Source organism: Lithobates pipiens, unplaced genomic scaffold (assembly GCF_037356315.1).
Source record: "Lithobates pipiens isolate NorthernLeopardFrog02 unplaced genomic scaffold, aLitPip1_a1.2 Scaffold_16, whole genome shotgun sequence".
NCBI classification, from domain to species: domain Eukaryota; kingdom Metazoa; phylum Chordata; class Amphibia; order Anura; family Ranidae; genus Lithobates; species Lithobates pipiens.
Genome location: NW_027507748.1, coordinates 589,625,295 through 589,643,170, shown reverse-complemented (window position 1 = coordinate 589,643,170; position 17,876 = coordinate 589,625,295). Strand labels below are relative to the sequence as shown.

The 17,876-nt window shown below is 42.3% G+C and overlaps 1 protein-coding gene across 2 annotated transcripts in view; it reads left to right on the top strand.

Moving 5' to 3' along the window:
- The window catches only part of EIF4B (eukaryotic translation initiation factor 4B), a 57,471-nt gene that overhangs the window by 24,271 nt on the left and 15,324 nt on the right, over nucleotides 1-17,876 (top strand). For both annotated transcript variants that reach the window (XM_077483900.1, XM_077483899.1), the window contains exons 4-10: nucleotides 5,825-5,941; nucleotides 11,005-11,059; nucleotides 11,716-11,853; nucleotides 12,258-12,389; nucleotides 13,048-13,275; nucleotides 13,412-13,649; nucleotides 17,415-17,503. In XM_077483900.1, coding sequence (XP_077340026.1) covers nucleotides 5,825-5,941; nucleotides 11,005-11,059; nucleotides 11,716-11,853; nucleotides 12,258-12,389; nucleotides 13,048-13,275; nucleotides 13,412-13,649; nucleotides 17,415-17,503 — 997 coding nt within the window. The remainder of the gene's footprint in view (nucleotides 1-5,824; nucleotides 5,942-11,004; nucleotides 11,060-11,715; nucleotides 11,854-12,257; nucleotides 12,390-13,047; nucleotides 13,276-13,411; nucleotides 13,650-17,414; nucleotides 17,504-17,876) is intronic.

The window sequence follows — 17,876 nt, the reverse complement described above, 5'->3', positions numbered from 1 at the left end:
GGCAATCCTTGCTGGGGCTAGCCATGCTGACCAAACCCATTCAAAGTGTCTCTTTTGCCCGAATTGAATGATACCTGGGCCTCGTGTCTGACGAAACAAAGTTTTGCCTGCGAATGCTTCATTTAGAGAGCTGGACACTGGGATCCGGTTCTTTTTGGTAGTGAGGCCATTAAGTTTTACTGGCAGGGTGCTGTTGCAGGCCCAGCATAGTGGCTTTCCTCAGTCATCCCCTGCTCCTGAAGGTTTATCGGAACCCACCGTGAAGGGTGAAGATTGGGTCTGTTGGTTTACCATAGAAAACCCTGCGGCGGATAAGGTAGAGTTTTCTAAGAAATTTTCTTATGTCTCCTTTAAATTGTAGATGTTGTCATGCCTATGTAGTCACCACTGGGGGCTGTATTGAGCACTTGTGTGACTCATGCTTCTCAGCCACAATGTGATCCAGGAAGCAGAAAGCTCTTCCTCCCCTGAACAGTAGCAAGTTACCCAGTATGTCTGCGGTGGGGTCTTCTCCCCACCAGATAACCCATGTGCAGCCTGTTTTCGCCCCCTCTCTGCATGGGGGGGCACCATTATTTAAGAAACGACACAAATGGACTCTACTCAGCGGTCCAGCTCCGGTCTACTCCAGCTCCCCCCTCACTATGCCTGCCTCTGCCTGGGATCCTCTAGGGTCAGCAGCGCGGGAAAAGTGCTTTTTAAAAGGAAAAAAAAAAACCCGGGAGGGGCCGTAGACGGTGGAAGGCAGGGCTTAGCAATGCATGGGCATCCTTCAATGTCCAGTGCGGGAAGGGAGGCTTTTAAAAGGGCACCATTGTGTGTGTTCATGCTGCTGGATGGAAACAGGAGCAGAGGTGGTTTTTTAAAAGGTTTGTTGACACAGGCATTCAATTTGACACATTTACAGCATCGGGCTGAGCATTAAAGAGGAAGTAAACCCTTACAAACCACTTTGACCTACAGGTAAGCCTAGATTAAGGCTTTACCTGTAGGTCCAAGAAATATCTCCTAAACCTATATGGTTTAGGAGATATTTGCCCGAAAACGGGCACCGCTGTCTACGGCGCATGCGCCGTAGACAGCGGCGCGCAGGCGCACTAAACGCGGCAGTTCCAAGAATGGAGCTGCCGCATTTGTCGACTCCCGTGCGCATGCGTGGGAGTGACGTCATCGCGGCTTTGCCGAATGACAGCGGCGGAGCTGCGAGACGCCACTCCCGTGCGCATGCGCGGGAGTGACGTCATCGCGGCTTCGCCGCTGTCATTCGGCGGAGCTGCGAGACGCCACAAGCAAGATGGATGCGGCGGACTACAGGGGACAGCGGCGACTTCGCTGGCTCCTGTGTCAGGTAAGTGGCACATAATGGGCTACTATGCGATGCATAGTAGTCCATTATGCTTTACCTTTGCAGGGAAAAAAAGAGGCAGTAAACTCATCAGGGTTTACTTCCTCTTTAATAGCCACGATTGAGCTGGACTATTGTTCATGCAGTTGATGCACTCCTTTTGGTAGTTACCTCTGCTTTGTTCTATGAGCGGAAGGGAGGTAAAAAACCCTCAAGGAGGTTCTAGTAAGACTACTAATCACATAGCAGCCTAGAAACCTCAAAGATGTCGTCATCCCCTGAGTGTGATATGGCTGATCCGAGTGAGCCATCAGGAGGGGCAAATGTTGCAGCTGCTCTTGACACTGCAGTGCCTATGTATATTACCCAGGAGGTTTTTTTTTTTTCTTCAACCATTTTAAGCTTGGAGCAAAAAATGTATGCTTTAATTGCATCCCAGAGTGGGACTTAAGCGTAGCAGGTCACCGTCCATTGCGCAGGACCCTCATTCTGAGGAGCAAGGGCAGATTATTTGCCTTCTAAGGACCAGGAAGCGCTAATGTCTCTGCGTCTGAGGAAACTTGAGGTGACGTGAAAAAAGGTGAAATTCGACTTCTGATGTGTAGAATAATACCACCACCACCGTGATAAAGAAGAGGAGAGGAGGCTTACCAAATGACGTGGACTCAGAGGAAGGCTTACGCCTCTCGAGTCATATGGGCCTGTAGGTTAGCAAACCAGATAATCGTACATCTAGTGTGTAATCTCCCGCAAGTCTTCAGGTCATGAAATCATTCGTAGCGATCCTCCTATAGTGCTCATCCCACGAAAATAGGGGGCTCAGGTATCAGACCATGGAAGTAGAAAACTAGCATAGCGTGATACCGTTTTTAACATCCAATTTATTAAAAAAATAATAAAATTTACACTCACATTTGGTTCATTCGTAATAACATTCAGAAAGTAGCGATGTCTGTAATGTAGTAGTGTCATCTGTTGCTATTTTGTATGTTACTGTGTAGTAGTCTTCAGTAGTGTTGGCAGCTGGGTAGAACACCTCTTTTCACAGCGCAGTATTTTTTTACACCTTTATCTCTTTGATATGTGTAATGAGTTGGCTCGGACAACTCAACCATTGTCAACTGAAATCTGGCCTGGTCATTCTTGTACTGTATGTGTATAATAATTTAACATCCCACATGACTCTACCAACCTATTACAACAGAAGGTCCATGCTCTGGACTTTCCAATACATTTATCCTCCAGTGTGCATCAGAGCCTCAATTGGTGGTTGCTATCGAAGAATCTTCAAAAAGGAAATCCTTTCTGCTAGTCACCTGGAAGGTGGTAACAGATGCCAGCCTTTTAGGCTGGGCAGCAGTTCTGGAAGAAGCATCTGTCCAGGGGAAATGGTCCATCTCAGAGAGCCTATCAATATTCTATTCCCTTCACCCCGACGTGTCAAAAATGGGGAGTTCTGGACATGGATCTGTTTGCGTCCAGGTTCAACAACTTGGTCTTTGTCTTTCCTTGGAATCAGTTCTCACTGATCTATGTGTTCACTGCCGCTTCCGCGGCTTCTTTGCATGATCGAGCAAGAAGGGAAGGAGAAGATTCTTGTGGCCCAGGATATCTTGGTTTGCTGAGTTCATAAAAATGGCGGTAGGGAACCCCTTTGACCCTACCACTGTGGCCAGACATTCTCTCGCAAGGTCTGCTAAATTTGACAGTTTGGTTATTGAGACCCATATTCTAAAGGACCGTGGGCAGTCGGCTTCAGTAGTTTCTACTATGGTTAATGCTAGGAAGCTGGCCTCCAGAATCATACTATAGAGTCTGGAAGGCATATGTCTCCTGGTGTGAATCCAGGGGTTGGCACCCCAGAAAATGTCATAGGTAGGATCTTTGAATTCTTACAAAATGGATTAGAGATGAAGCTGGCCTTGAGTACTAGCAAAGTACTTATCAGTGTCCCGTCCCCCCCCACCCCCCCCAACGACCACTTGCCTCACATTCTCTGGTTCGTAATTTTAAATCTAGTCCTATCAACTTTACAAATGCTGTTTTTTGAGCCTATTTAAGATATTTTCTTGGTCCTTTTGACAAGGAAATTCATTTCCTTGGTTGCCATATCTTCTGCTAGAAGAGTATCACAGTTGGCTGCTCTTTCTTGTAAAGAGCCTTATTTGATTTTGCATAAAGATGAGGTTGTATTATCTCATCCTAAATTCCTACCAAAAAGTAGTATCAGGTTTTCGTTTTAAACCAATATTGTTCTGCCGCCTTTTTCCATAGCCTCCATTCTGTGAAGGAAAAATCATTAGATTCTCTTGATGTGATGAGGGCTGAGAGCGGTCAGGGTCTATTTTGAAAGTGACCGCTCAGATTCGTAAAACAGATGTTTTGTTTGTGTTGCCAGATGGTCCTTAAAGAGGACAGGCAGCATCAAAATCTACTATTTCTAAATGGATTAGTCAAGTGATCAAGTCTATGGTTTAAAGAGGAAAATTCCTCCTTTTCATATTAATGCCACACTCCATTCCATCATCAAGCCTCCTTGGCTCAGATCTGCAAGGCTGCAACTTGGTCTTCAGTCCACACATTTACCAAATTCAATCAAGTAGATGTAAGAGGTCATGAGGATAGAGCTTTCAGGCGCAGTGTGCTGCAGTATAAGTTCTCTGGTCTTTGTGCTCTACTTTTGTTGGCTTCCCTCCCTTCAGTTGGCATTGCTATGGGAAATCCCACATAGTACTATGGCTCTGTGTCCCGTGATGTACGATAAGAAAATAGTATTTTTAAAATGGCTTACCTGTAAAATCCTTTTCTTTGAGGTACATCATGGGACATAGCAGTCCCTCCCCCGTTTGGTATACACGAGTATTGCTTTGCTACAAAACTGAGGTACTCACACCAGTGGGAAGGGTTATATAGGGAGGGGACTTTTTAATTTAGGGCTTGCCAGTGTGCAGCACCTGAAGGTGGTCTATTAAACCCACATGGTAAGTACTATGGCTTTGTCCTGTGATGTACCTCAAAGAAAAGGATTTTACAGGGAAGTAGTTTTAAAATCCTATTTTTTTCTCTGACTTTACTCAATATTCTGCAATGCATCGCTGCCTTTTCTGGCCTCTACAAAGCAGCTTTGTTTCTGCGATTCCTCACCACAAGCCTTGGAGACCATTGCCTGGACTTCTCTGGAATTGAAAGTGTGGGGCTAACCTTGAGTGTGAATTTCATGCCCTGGGCTCTGCATTGAGCGATTTGCAGACCTTCTTTGGTCTTTTTCGCAGACAGTGGGGATCGACGTATAACACACACCCACGACTTTCCCCCGATTTTAAGGGGGGAAAAGTGCGTGTTATACGCCGATAAATTCGGTATGTCTTCTGCCATTGATTCAGATTTGTAGTGGATTGTTTCAGACCTCACTGATGCAATGTGTATTTCCCCTTCATCTGGAGGATCAACCTGCTGTTCTAGGCCTTGGGTCTTTTAGAGCTGCTACACATGCAAATACTTCTCCATTTGACCTGCTACTTGAGTCATTCCTCATTCTAGCATGCTGACTGGAAACACTCGGAAAGACCCTGGACCCCATCTAAAAGGGTCAAAGCATTCCCCTTTTAAGAGTAGATGTGTAAATCGGTCTGTAACTACCATGGATACACCAGTGACCTGCCTTGAGTGCTTTTTTCATATGGACATTTTCCTCTGTTTAACAGCGGATTGTTAAATTGGTGCTGAACAGGATGGGTGCCACTTTAACACCCATGCCCGTGTTTGTTTGTTTTTGTCCGCATTTTGACAGCAGGATCTAGGCATAGCCAGAGGAAAACAGAAGTCTGTTTTATATCAGGATACCACTGATTTTACTGGACATGGCTTATCTGTTATGCTGACTCTCTTACCCCATGATCTCGTACTTTGAGTCATTAACCTGGAGTGGGAGAAAAATTCAGGAATACTTGTTTTGGGTCAGTATTAAAGCTAGAAAATGGGCTTGACAACCAGGCATATGCATCCTTTTTAGATGGTAACCTCCATGTTTCTATGACAGATTTATTCAAGGATTTTTATTTTATTTTTAATATTAATTTATGGCTTAGATGGGGAATATATTATGTTTGGTTTTTTTTTTTAAGGCCATCCAAAGATACTGTATGAGATGTCAATCCAGAGGATTATCTTTAGGTTACAATGGATCTTATTTACTAGCATTCTGCATGCACTCCCTAACAAGAATTGGCCGAAAAATAGTATGATGGGAATAATTGTGTTCTCCTGCAGTCAAATGTTGGCAATGCATACATGTACACGTTCACACTGACCAAGTATGTACATTTGTTTCAGGATCATGTGACCTTTTTGTTATCTGTAATAGTCATAGTAATTGGGGTTTTAGTATTTTAATCTGTTTTTAGCTATTTTTGGATGGAGCTAAAAATAGCTACTACCTGTAAATGATTATTCTCATGATTTTCTTTGTTCCTTCTCTAGATTAGTGCTGTTCGTCTGCCCCGTGAACCCAGCAATCCAGAGAGATTAAAAGGGTTTGGTTACGCAGAGTTTGATGACTTGGACTCGCTTCTGCGGGCTTTGAGCCTTAACGAGGAAGTAAGTAAATCCTATGATACCAGATATTATATTACCTGTTTGTACAGATGGTGAGGGCACAGAGTATTGACCTACCATCCATCTCCAATCTCTGTAGACCTCTTCAATTAAAATTGGTATTTGGTATATATCCTCACCTGACTGCCTAAACTGGCCAGCTTTCTTCAAATGGAGCCTGAGCAAACAGAGGATAGGACAAGTTATCGGTATTAACCATGGTCTTCCTGCAGCTGATTTCTGAATTACTGATTTACTCGTCTGTGTGGAAGTATCAATCTCGCTAGAGACAGCACTAGAGGTTGACCGATATATCGGCCGATATTTGGCATTTTTTTTTAATTAATCGGCATTGGCTGATTGTGCTAATAAAACGGTCGATTTATATGTTCAGCGCGACTTGCAAAAGACTTATGTAATAGAAGTCAATGTAAGTTGCCTGAAGTTAATCAGTGGAGCAACTTTCCTCCTCTGGGCAGTCTGCCAAGAAAAGAGCAGAGATGCAATGTTTCTTCTTCAATGAACTGAAGTCAGTGTAGAGTTTAGTTTAACCATTTAAATACTAAATCTTTTCTGACACTTGTTGCTTACAAGTAAAAATCCAGTATTTTCTGCTAGAAAATCACTTAGAACCCCCAAAATTTTTTAGCAGAGACCCTAGGGAATAAAATAGCGGTTGTTGCAATATTTTTTGCGACACGGTATTTGTGCAGAGGTCTTTATAACGCAATTTTTTTGGAAAAAATGTTAGCCCCCCCCCCCCTTTTTTTTTTTTTTTTTTTTTTTTTTTTCTAAATTATACATACAAGTGAACTGATTGGAGGTTTGTTTTGTTTAATGTTTAAATGTAATTTTCTATATCACCTTATTACTGAAGGCTGCTTTCACACTGGAGCGGGCAGGGGTTGACGGTAAAACGCTGCTAGTTTTAGCAGCGCTTTACTGTCATTTTAGTGGTGCTATTCGGCTGCTAGCGGGGCACTTATAACCCAGCTGGTGGCCGAGGAGGGGGTTAAATGCGCTTGTGAAGCGCTGCTGCCAAATCGCATTGCAGGCGCTTCAGCAGTGGTGCCCATTGATTTCAATGGGCAGGAGTGGTGGAGGAGTGGTATACACCGCTCCAAAGATGCTGCTTGCAGGTGCTTTTTATTTTATTTTTTTTTAACATCCTGACAGCACATCTCCTCATTGTGAAAGCACTCGGGCTTTCACACAGACTGCAGGGGAGCTGTTTTGAAGGCAATTTACAGGCACTATTTTTAGCCCAAAAGCGCCTGAAAAATGCCCCAGTGTGAAAGGTGTCTAACTTGGATTTTATGAGATGAAGGGGGGAAAAAATCGGCATCGTATATCAGCCGCCGCGATTTCTAAATATAGGCTAGAGAAAAACCCATATCGATCAACCTCTAGACAGCACTATGCTTCCTCTTTTCAAAGTCTCCCGGTAAGGAGAACAGTTGGAAATATAGTAGCAACATCACCAAATCTTACCCAAAATCTCCCTGATCCTAGCAGTCAAACATCAGATCAGGTCTTAGATCTCACACTGCATATATAGAACATATACACCAGGAGGTGCCATGTTGTTTTTCCAGGATAAATTCAAGGTCCTATGTATTTTCAGAATACCGCTTATGTATAGTTTACATTTCCAAGTGTTCCCCTAAAACGGCTACCCCTTTTATTTTATTTTTATTTTTTTTTGCAGCTTCGTAAAGGGGGTTGTAAACCCTTTTTTTTTTCACCTTTAATGTATCCTATGGGGCCACTCAAAAATTGAAGCTAAACAATCAGTTTTCATAGCAATGTCTAGTATACTCCAACTTCACATCCATAGTATCTCTACTTGTAACATGCTGTTTCTTTATATTTTTTAGAGTTGGTTGAATTTCCCTCTCCCTTGTGTGTTTAAAGGCCAAGTTTACCTTTAGCAACATGTTACAACTGTATTAAAGTTTTTAACCTGTTTCTATAAACTTCAACCCCAGAGTCAGTTAACGTTGAAATGGTTGTGCGGGGCTCTGCATGAACAGTTGTCATTTGTTCATAGTTATCTTTGAATAAGCTACAAGTCCCATCTGCCACGTCGGAGGGACTTTACGTTCTCAGTGGTCTACATGAGTGCTGATCACCACCCATGTGGCTCATTGATATTTCCTGCAGCACTGAAACTGTCAGCCTGTAGAGCGGGCCTGGTAATCCCATGCCGTTTTTTTTTTTTTTCAATGCCTTTTTATGTGTATTGCTGGGACCAACAATTCATTATAGCCCCGAGTACTTTTTAATTACTTTTTTTTTCCTTTTTAGAAATGTAATCTTGCTCTTGGACTGTTCTAAACATGGGAAAACTGTCACTTTGCAGGCATACTATAGACTCCCCCCAGACACTATACTTAAATGAAATATTCCTTTTTGTTTCACTTTAAGCATTATTAAAATCGCTGCTCCCGAAATAACGGCCGTTTAAAAATAAATGTTTGCATTGATACATGTCCCCTGGAGCAGGACCCAGGTCCCCAAACACTTTTTATGATTCCATGCATATAAGCCTTACAAATTAGCACTTTTGATTGCTCCTATAGACTTTTAAAGGGTGTTCTGTGTTTTTCGAATTTGCCACAAACTCCCCAAATTGGGCTCATCCCTATTCCGGACGCTGATATACATCCTTGTTTTGAGTAGGAATAATATTGTTATGGCAGCAGCTAGCTGCCATAACCCTGCTATCTTCATGTTCGACCGGCGGTCTGCTACAAGGTAAAAGTGGTCAGCGAGATCACTTTTATCGGCGGTGGGAGTGGGGGGGGCCTCCTGCTGTGCTCCGGTGCCACCCACCACTTGCTAGAGCCATCAGAGGCGATAGGGTCCTTTCTGTGGCTGGGCATGTAGACGAGTGAGGGGACAATGGCCCCCACCTGTCTCCATGACATTGCAGGGTGACAGCGACAGCAAAACCTCACTTCTGCCCATAGCTCTTAAAGGGCCATTTTTTTATTTTTTTTTTATAAATCATTTCCTTTTTTTTTACTTTAGTGTAAATGAGATCTTCTTCTTTCTTTTCTTTTTTTTTTTTTTTTTTTTTTTTTTTTTTATCCCAGATCTCATTTAAGAGGACCTGTCATGCTGTTTTTTTTTTTTTTGTTTTTTGTTTTTTTCTATTACAAGGGATGTTTACCTTCCCTCTAATAAAAAAAGTGACAATATTTATTTTACCTTTCTATTTAAAAAAAAAAAAAAAAAAAAAAACGCGCCCTGTCCCGCCAAGGTTGCGTGCAGAAGCGAGCACATACGTGAGTAGCACCCGCATAGGAAAACTGTTCAAACCACACATGAGGTATCAACGCGATCAGAAGAGCGAGAGCAATACTTCTAGCCCTAGACCTCCTCTGTAACTCAACATGCAACCTGTACAACTTTTTTTAAACGTCGCCTGTGGAGAATTTTAAGGGTCAAAGTTTGTCACCATTCCACGAGTGAATGTAATTTTGACGAGTGAGATGTTGGGTATCAATTTACTCGGCCTAACATTATCTTTGACCATATAAAAAAAAATTTACTTTAGGCCCCTTTCACACTAACGTCCCGTTCAGGCCCGCCTGTCAGTTTTTCAGGCGGACCTGAACGGGTGCTCCATAGAGCTCTATGGAGCGTCGGATGTCAGCGGTGACATGTCCGCTGACATCCGACCCGCTCCGATCCGAAAAAGTGTGACGGAGGAAAAAGCTATTTTTCCATCCGTCTGCGGATCGGATCGGATGACGACGGGCATTGCGGTCCGTCGTCATCCGATCTCCCATAGGGGAGAGCGGCGCTGTGACAGGTCCGTCCCTGCACAGTGTGCGGAGACAGACCTGTCATCTCCCTGCTCAGCGGGGATCGGCGGAGTGATCCCCGCTGAGCAAACGGACATCCACGGGGCGGATCAGAACTGATCCGCCCCGTGTGAAAGGACCCTTACTGTTTATTTTTACTTCAAAAAAGTGTATTTCCTCCAAAAAAAGGTGCGCTTGTAAGACATCGTGCTAATACGATGTGAGAAAGTATTTCAATGGCCACCATTTTATTCTCAACAGTGTTGGAAAAAATGTTTGGGGGTTGTAAGTAATTTTCTAGCAAAAAACAAAACAAAAAACTGTAAATTTGAAAGTGTGTGTGTATATGAAATCTTGTACATAGTGTGGATTACACAACATTTGCTACATGGTTGTTATGAGCAATTCTAAAGTGAGTCTCCTTGAAAAGTCCACAGTTGTAGCTCAGTCATAGACCTATGAGCTGCGTTCATCACTGGGCTTTCTGGGGCTCTGTAAAGCCAGAACTGCTGAGTGTAGCAGAATCTCTCGTTGTCTATAGTTTTCCTTTGTGAGTGTGTGCAGTGTGGAATGGTACACATCAATGCTTCTGCTGACTCTTTTTTTTTTTTTTTTTTTTTTGTTACTCGAATAGTGTGTTGGGCAGTTCATGCTCCTGTTTCTAATGTGTTCAGTTGATTAAAGTTGGTAAAACCTTCCTAGCTTTAAAGCTGAATTCCAACTAAAAATGGGATTGTAAATGGCAGCTTAGATCATACCTTTTTTGTACCATGTTCCTCACTTGTCTGTAGATCCCTTAATATCCTGAGTTCTGCTTGGTATCATGCGATACACTGCTATATATTCGGCTGAGATGATGTTCCTAGCACAAGCACTTCCTGGAGGAGCAGAGTCGGTCAACTCCCCTTTGTAGTCCTTGAAACTCTGGTGATGCTGGACTGATACCCCCGAACCCTACTTTTGTTGCATTGCTTTATTTGTATATGAAGGAATCTCCTTCAAAGAAACTTCCCAGGGCCCTGCCTGGGTACTCTTGCAGTGTGTTAATTTAGTTATCTGGCTTCTCAGTAGTTTTAGCCACAATTTGGAACAAGCATGCAGCCAGTAAATTCAGAACGCTCTTGGATCAATGACTTGAGGCCAGGTGATGGGCTTGGCAGCTATCTAGCATTTTAAAAATTAGAGTCATAATAGTAGTTGCAGGTCGAAGTTCTTACATTATCACTTATTTTTATTGAAATTGTGTATTTCCAGTCTCTAGGAAACAGAAGGATAAGAGTGGACATAGCTGACCAAGCACAGGACAAAGGTAAGTAGTCTATGCGATAATGCATGTCTTTAACCCTTCTGCTTTGAACCTCAGGTGGCTAGACCTTTTTTTTTTTTTTTTTTTTTTTTTTTGCTACTTTTTCATTTGATTGTGTTTCACAGTTTTCACCTACAACTTTGAAAATACCACCCCTAGCTGCATTTTCTGAATGCACGTGACTTGTAATAAGTTTTTTCACAGTACGGTGTTACAACGTGAAGCAAAGCTTTTCTTTTTTTTTTGTTACCTGCACATTGACATGGCAGATCCTGTGTGCTGTGGTGTTAAATCCCCAGTGCTTTGTTTGCTGGGGAACCTCATGTTCTGTGTGCATTTGCTAATACAAGTGAATAGCTGTACACAGCCATGCTCTGGTGAACAATGATAGCTTCTGTCACAACATTTTTCCATGCATGCACCCATGTTCCAGGCTGTGAGGCAGCAAAACACAATGCCAAGGGGGGGGTGAATTTTGCAAGGCACCGTACCTTGCATTTAATGCACAATCAACCTATTAAGCTGATCTACTGTATCTTGCTTGAGAATAGCCTTATTTTTTTACTCCTGAATTTTGTACAATATTTAGCAGTCCTGTACAAGGACTTATTATTTTCCTAAGCGGTAACTTTGATTTACCACAATTTCTTTGTGTTTAGATCGGGATGATCGCTCATTTGGCAGAGATAGGGACCGCAATAGAGATTCTGACAAGACCGATTCCTCTGACTGGCGGGCGCGTCCTACCACAGATGCGGATGATTATCCTCCTCGCCGCGAAGAGGGCTTTGGAGACAGTAAGTGGTTGTGCTCAATAGAGATTCACTTTTGAAAAGAATCCTCATTGTCCAAATTTCCTCTGTGGGGGTACACACTAGTAACCTTTTTATTTTTATTGTTCACTGCACTAACACAAGCAACGTTAGTACATCAAGCGCTGGTTGGATGCTGGTCGGCTGCTGGTTTTCCTGTACGCACTGGCCAAATATTGAAAGATTTCTGTTGAACCGGCCAATATTTGGCCTGTGTGTACCAGCCTTTAAAGATGCACCTGGAGTGTTGCAAGCACTGTTGATGGATTTGTATCATATATATATATATATATATATATATATATATATATGTTATTATACACACTGCTTCAGTGCATGATAAGTATTTTTTCTTTAGACCTGTGATACTAATGCCAACCTTCTGACAGGGTATCGAAGTGATCGAGGTGACCGGTATGAGTCAGACCGGTATCGTGATGGCCCGCGCAGGGATGACCGCTACGATCGAGACAGAGGAAGGGATCGATACGATGACCGTGATCGCCAGGGTTATGATAGAGGCAAATATCAAACATGAGCAAAATACATAGTGTTTGACATGTTCAAATTTCATCACTTGTATTCATTGCACTTATTTAATTTCTATAATTGTGTGATTGGCCTACATTGATGGGGTTTGCAGCACACACACACCCGTGCAAAAACGCACACACGCTTATCAAGACGGGATCAAACTGAATTGGTAGCAGTAGTTTGATAACCAATCCGCTCTTTTCTTTCAGTTTAAAGAATAGGAGTTGAGGTGTGTGTGTGTGTATAAAAGACTGCTATAATAGGTTTATATAGCCATTAAAAAAAATCCTCTCACTGCAATTACTTGGCAAGGTTATGATGTCTCTGTAAAGGACGTCCCTCCCAATCTCCTTATACTCTCCATACATGCTCCCCCTCACAGTGCCTTCCTCTACAGCCAGCCTTTAGATCAGCTGTGTTGTTGAAATTGGGAGCAGTGGCGCTCCACCAGCTGTAGAGAAGCTGTGATGGAGTCTGAATAAAGTGAGTATGGGTTAAGGAGGTTCCTTCCAGACAATGCCAACGTCGTTTACCCCCACCCCCCGTGCTAGCAGTCGAGAAGGGGTCAAAACCACCGTCTTAATCTAATGTTCAACAATGTAGGTTTTTTGCTTAATGCTTTTTTTTTTTTCTTTTTCTCATCAGGTTATGACTCCCGGGGAGGTAGTGCAGGTGGAAGTGGAAGGAGAGCATTTGGCAGCGGATACCGTAGAGATGATGATTTCAGGGGTGGTGGTGGTGGTGGTAGTGGCGGTGGTTCAGATCGATATGGTGGCGATAGGTATGATGACCGGCGAGATGAACGACGAGATGATAGATCGGACAAGTGGAACGGCTATTCCAGGAATGAAGAAAAGAGGGAAGAAAGAGGAGGTATGTGCAAGTTTAAAATAAAAAATAAAAATGTAAACCTCGTCGCAAACTTTATTAAACTAGTTTATATCTGTTTGGGCACTGACTTGTACATATGCCAGCTGTTAAATCTTATATCCCATTTTTATGAATATAGGTCCTACCCAGAGGCCAAAGTTGAATCTTAAACCTCGTACTGCACCAAAAGAGGAGGAGACCAGTGGTGCTCCAGTTGCCACGAGTCGAGCTGCGTCAATTTTTGGGGGTGCCAAACCTGTGGACACAGCTGCCCGAGAACGTGAGGTAGAAGAGAGATTGCAGAAAGAACAGGAAAAAATGCACCGTCATTTGGATGATGACAGGCCTCGACAGATAGAGAGGAAGCCACGGGAAAGGTAAGAATGGGTTGAATAATTTGATGTACTCTGCTTTTGTCACTTACATTTCATCCATTTTGCTATCCAGCTTGGTTAAAGGGTAACTCCACTTTCATGAGGAAAAAATGGCAAATGGCATATGCAATTGCTACACAAGAGATATTGTATAAACTCATTGTCATGTTCAAGAAACCAGTTTGAGATAATTTGAGCTTTGTGAATGTTGCATTATCCTGCTGGAAGACCATGGGTACACTAGTCATAAAGATATGGTCAGCGACAATACTCGGGCATTTAAAAGATGCTCAATTGGTACTAAGGGGTCCAAAGTGTGCCAAGAAAATATCCCCCACACAATTACACCACCTGCCTGAACCATTAATACAAGGCAGAATAAATCCATGCTTTCATGTTAATGCCAAATTCTGATCCTACCATCTGAATGTCGTTGATGAAATCGAGACTCATCAGACCAGGCAACGTTTTTCCAATCTTCTAATTTTGGTGAACCTGTGTGAATTGTAGCCTCAGTTTCCTGTTAGTTGACAGGAGTGGCACCCAGTGTGGTCTTCTGCTGCTGTAGCCCATCTGCTTCAAGGTTTGATGTGTTGTGCATTTAGAGATGGTATTCTGCATACCTTGGTTGTAATGAGTGGTTATTTGAGTTACTGTTGCCTTTCTATCATCTCTCACCAGTCTACCCATTCGCCTGACACCAAGGCATTTTCTTCCACACATCTGACGCTCACTGAATGATTTCTCTTTTTGGACCGTTCTCTGTAAACTCTAGAGATGGTTGTCTGAATATCCCAGTAGTTCAGCAGTTTTTGAAATACTCAGACCAGCCTATTTGGCACCAACAACCATACCATATTCAAATTCTCTTCAATCTTCTTTCTTCCCTATTTTGATGCTTGGTTTAAACTGTTGTCAGTCAGTCTCCAATGGACACTACAGGTTCTGTAGAGCTTCAGGTACATCCATTTATCCCAGGGGTTGACAAATTTGCTTGGAATCTAGGAGCCAGCTAAAAAAGTTAGGAGCCAGGTCTGTGACGGCGATGGACGAGTGAGGGGAAGATAGCCCCTAGCCCCCCACCTGTCTCCAAGTCATTGCCCATAGCTCTTAGAGGGACATTTTTAAATTGCATTTTAGTGTAAATATGAGATGTGAGGTCTCTCTGACCCCAGATCTCATATATAAGAGGACCTGTCATGCTTTTTTCTATTACAAGGGATTTTTACATTCCTTGTAATAGGAATAAAAGTGGCACACTTTTTTTTTTTTTTTTTTTTTTTTTTTTTTTAAAGAACAGTGAAAAAAATAAAAAAAGTTAAAATAAGAAAAAAAAATTGTTTTAAATGCGCCCTGTCTTGCCAAGCTTGCGTGCAGAAGCGAACGCATATATGAAAGCGGTGTTCAAACCACACATGTAAGATATCGCTGCGATCGGTAGAGTAAGAGCAATAATTCTAGCCCCAGACCTCCTCTGTAACTCAAAACGTGCAACCTGAAGAATTTTTTAAACGTCGCCTATGGAGATTTTAAAGGGTAAAAGTTTGTCGCCATTCCATGAGCGGGCGCAATTTTGAAGCGTGACATGTTGGGTATCGAATTACTCGGCGTAACATTATCTTTCACAATATAAAAAAAAAAAATTGGGCTAACTTTACTGTTGTCTTTTTTTTTTTATTAAATAAAATTTTTTTCCCCAAAAAAAAGTGCGCTTGTAAGTCCGCTGTGCAAATACGGAGACGGGATACCCCCAGCTATGCTGCCCCAGGCGCAAGGTCGCTGATTCTAGTCGCCAATGCGACCTGGCGACCGGGTTTTGTCGAGCACTGATTTATCCAGTACCTTTCGGTCTTTGTTCTCATGGCCATTCAGGGCCAAAGAAAGCCTGCAGGTTCATTCATGCAATATGCAGGTCTTTGGCCTAATGGTAGCCTCTTTTTGAGTCGTATGCTCAGTTTTACTCCAGACCGTTGAAACAACATTCTGCCTGTTGGAAAAATTTACTTGTACTGCCCATTGCATCTTTGTACAGAACGCTCCTTGAAGTGTAATTTCCTGCTTAGTGTACCTTGAAAAGTATTCATACCACTTGAGATTTTCCACACTGTTGTGTTGCAACCAAAAACGTAAATGTATTTTATTGGGATTCTATATGATAGACCAACACAAAGCAGCACATAATTGTGACGTGGAAGGAAAATTATGAGTTTTACTAAAATGTGAAAAGTGTGGCATGAATTTTTCAGCCCCCTTTACGCTGATACCCTTAACTAAAATCTATTAGGAAAAAATTGCCTTCAGAAGTTGCCTAAATAGTAAATGGTCCACCTGTGTGTCATTTAATTTCCTTTTAAATCCCAATAAAATACATTTTAAGTTTTTGGATGTAACATGACAAAATATTGAAGATTTCACAGGGTATAAATGCTTTTTTAAAGCCTTGTATGCGATTTGGTGGATTTTCTCAGAAGTCTGTAATAACATGCAAGTACAATTTTTGGCATCCCCTGTAATAGAAACGTAGTTTGGAAGTTGCTTCCCAAGGGTTAAATACTTCAGAGAGATGCAGACACTGAAGCTTTCCCCATTGGAATACAAAGTTCTCTAGGTCAGCCATTTTCAACCAGTGTCCAAGCACTTGGGTGCCTTCAGGTTTTTCCAGGTGTGCCTTGGCAAAATGCCCAAAAATTGTATGAGCCAGAAGATGAATCAAGCCTGCCTTGTAGTTGCATAAAGCCACAGGTTTTTATTGTGCACCATTACAGCCTTCTAGCTGCCTGTGTCCTAACAACCAATGGCATTGTTTGGGAGGACGTTGGGCACATGCACCGCATCCTTGTTTTCTCATCCGTTGTCCCTCCTCTTCAGCACTGGGGTCACATTAGCCAAGTAAGCGAGAGAAACATCGGAATACTAATCGGTACCAGTGTGCAAAAGTGTACTTGCTTTGGAAGAATAAATCCTAACACTGGGTGTCCTACGCGTGTGGATGCTGCTGCGATACGTAAAACTATTTTGTTTTTTAACATTTTAAAATGGAGGGCCTCAAGATGCAAGGTGCAGAATTACAGGGTGCTTTGACTGAAAAAGGTTTGTGACATGCTGCTCTAGGTAACTATACTGAACCAGATCCTCCCATTCAGAATCTGTCTGCACTCACGTGACGCAAACCGTTATTTCTTCAGAGCCGAAAAAGTGTAGGAATCTACAAGCAAGTTTTAGAATTTCCACAATGAACATTGACTTCCTGGGGGATTTTATTTTTTATTTTTCTTTCCTCAACAAAAATGGAGTAGCACTTTAAAGAAACCTGTGTCTTGTAATGTACTTTGTACAGATCCTTGTATTTCTCCCTTTTTTTGCACTGTTAAATGCTGCTTTAATGCCCTGATATTACCCCTGAAGCCTCTTCAGGAATGTTGGACCCTCTAGTTAACCTCTGTGTTCAGTGGTTGCTCCTGGCAGCCTTATAACACTACAGGACAGTGCTACTAGAGTTCTTCATTCCCTGTCAGGTTTTTTTTCTAGGTTCTCTACCACTCCACCCACAATAATAAAATGGTGCACCATCAGTGTTGCAACCTTTTGTTGCTAGGATAGAAGCCACAGTTAATGCATGTTAGGGTAGTATTGAGTGGTTGTGCTTTGCTATGGGCATTTGAGCACATAGTGCTCTTGGTCACTCTAAAGTTTTTTTTTTTTTTTTGCTGAGCAGCGATTTTTATTTTTATTTAGATGTGAGGTTCATTTAATTTATTAACCTTGTAGGCATCCAAGCTGGCGAAGTGAGGAAAACCAAGAAAGGTCTAGGACTGGAAGTGAGTCGTCTCAAACAGGAACCGGTGGATCATCAAGGAGTGAGTGACATGCAGAATCTCTGCCCTTCTTAAATTTGTATGACTAATAGTTCATGTATAAATTGAGTGCAGAAACAGCTGAAGCAACTGAGAAATTCCTAAAATACTAGGTCTCTTGGATGTTTTATGCCTATGCACACACACTTCTACTTGGCTGACTAGCTCCCCCCCAACTTGCATGAAATATTTCTACTTGTGTATGCAGCTAAAGGGCTATTATGTTATGCATAGAGAATGATCCTTTATAATATGCATTCTAAAACTATTTGGAAGACCCTGTACAAGAAATGAGTTAGAAAACAGACAGCAATGCTAGTTTGTGAACAAAACCTTATTTAAATTCTGAAATTAAATCCCAACAATGGTGTGAGGA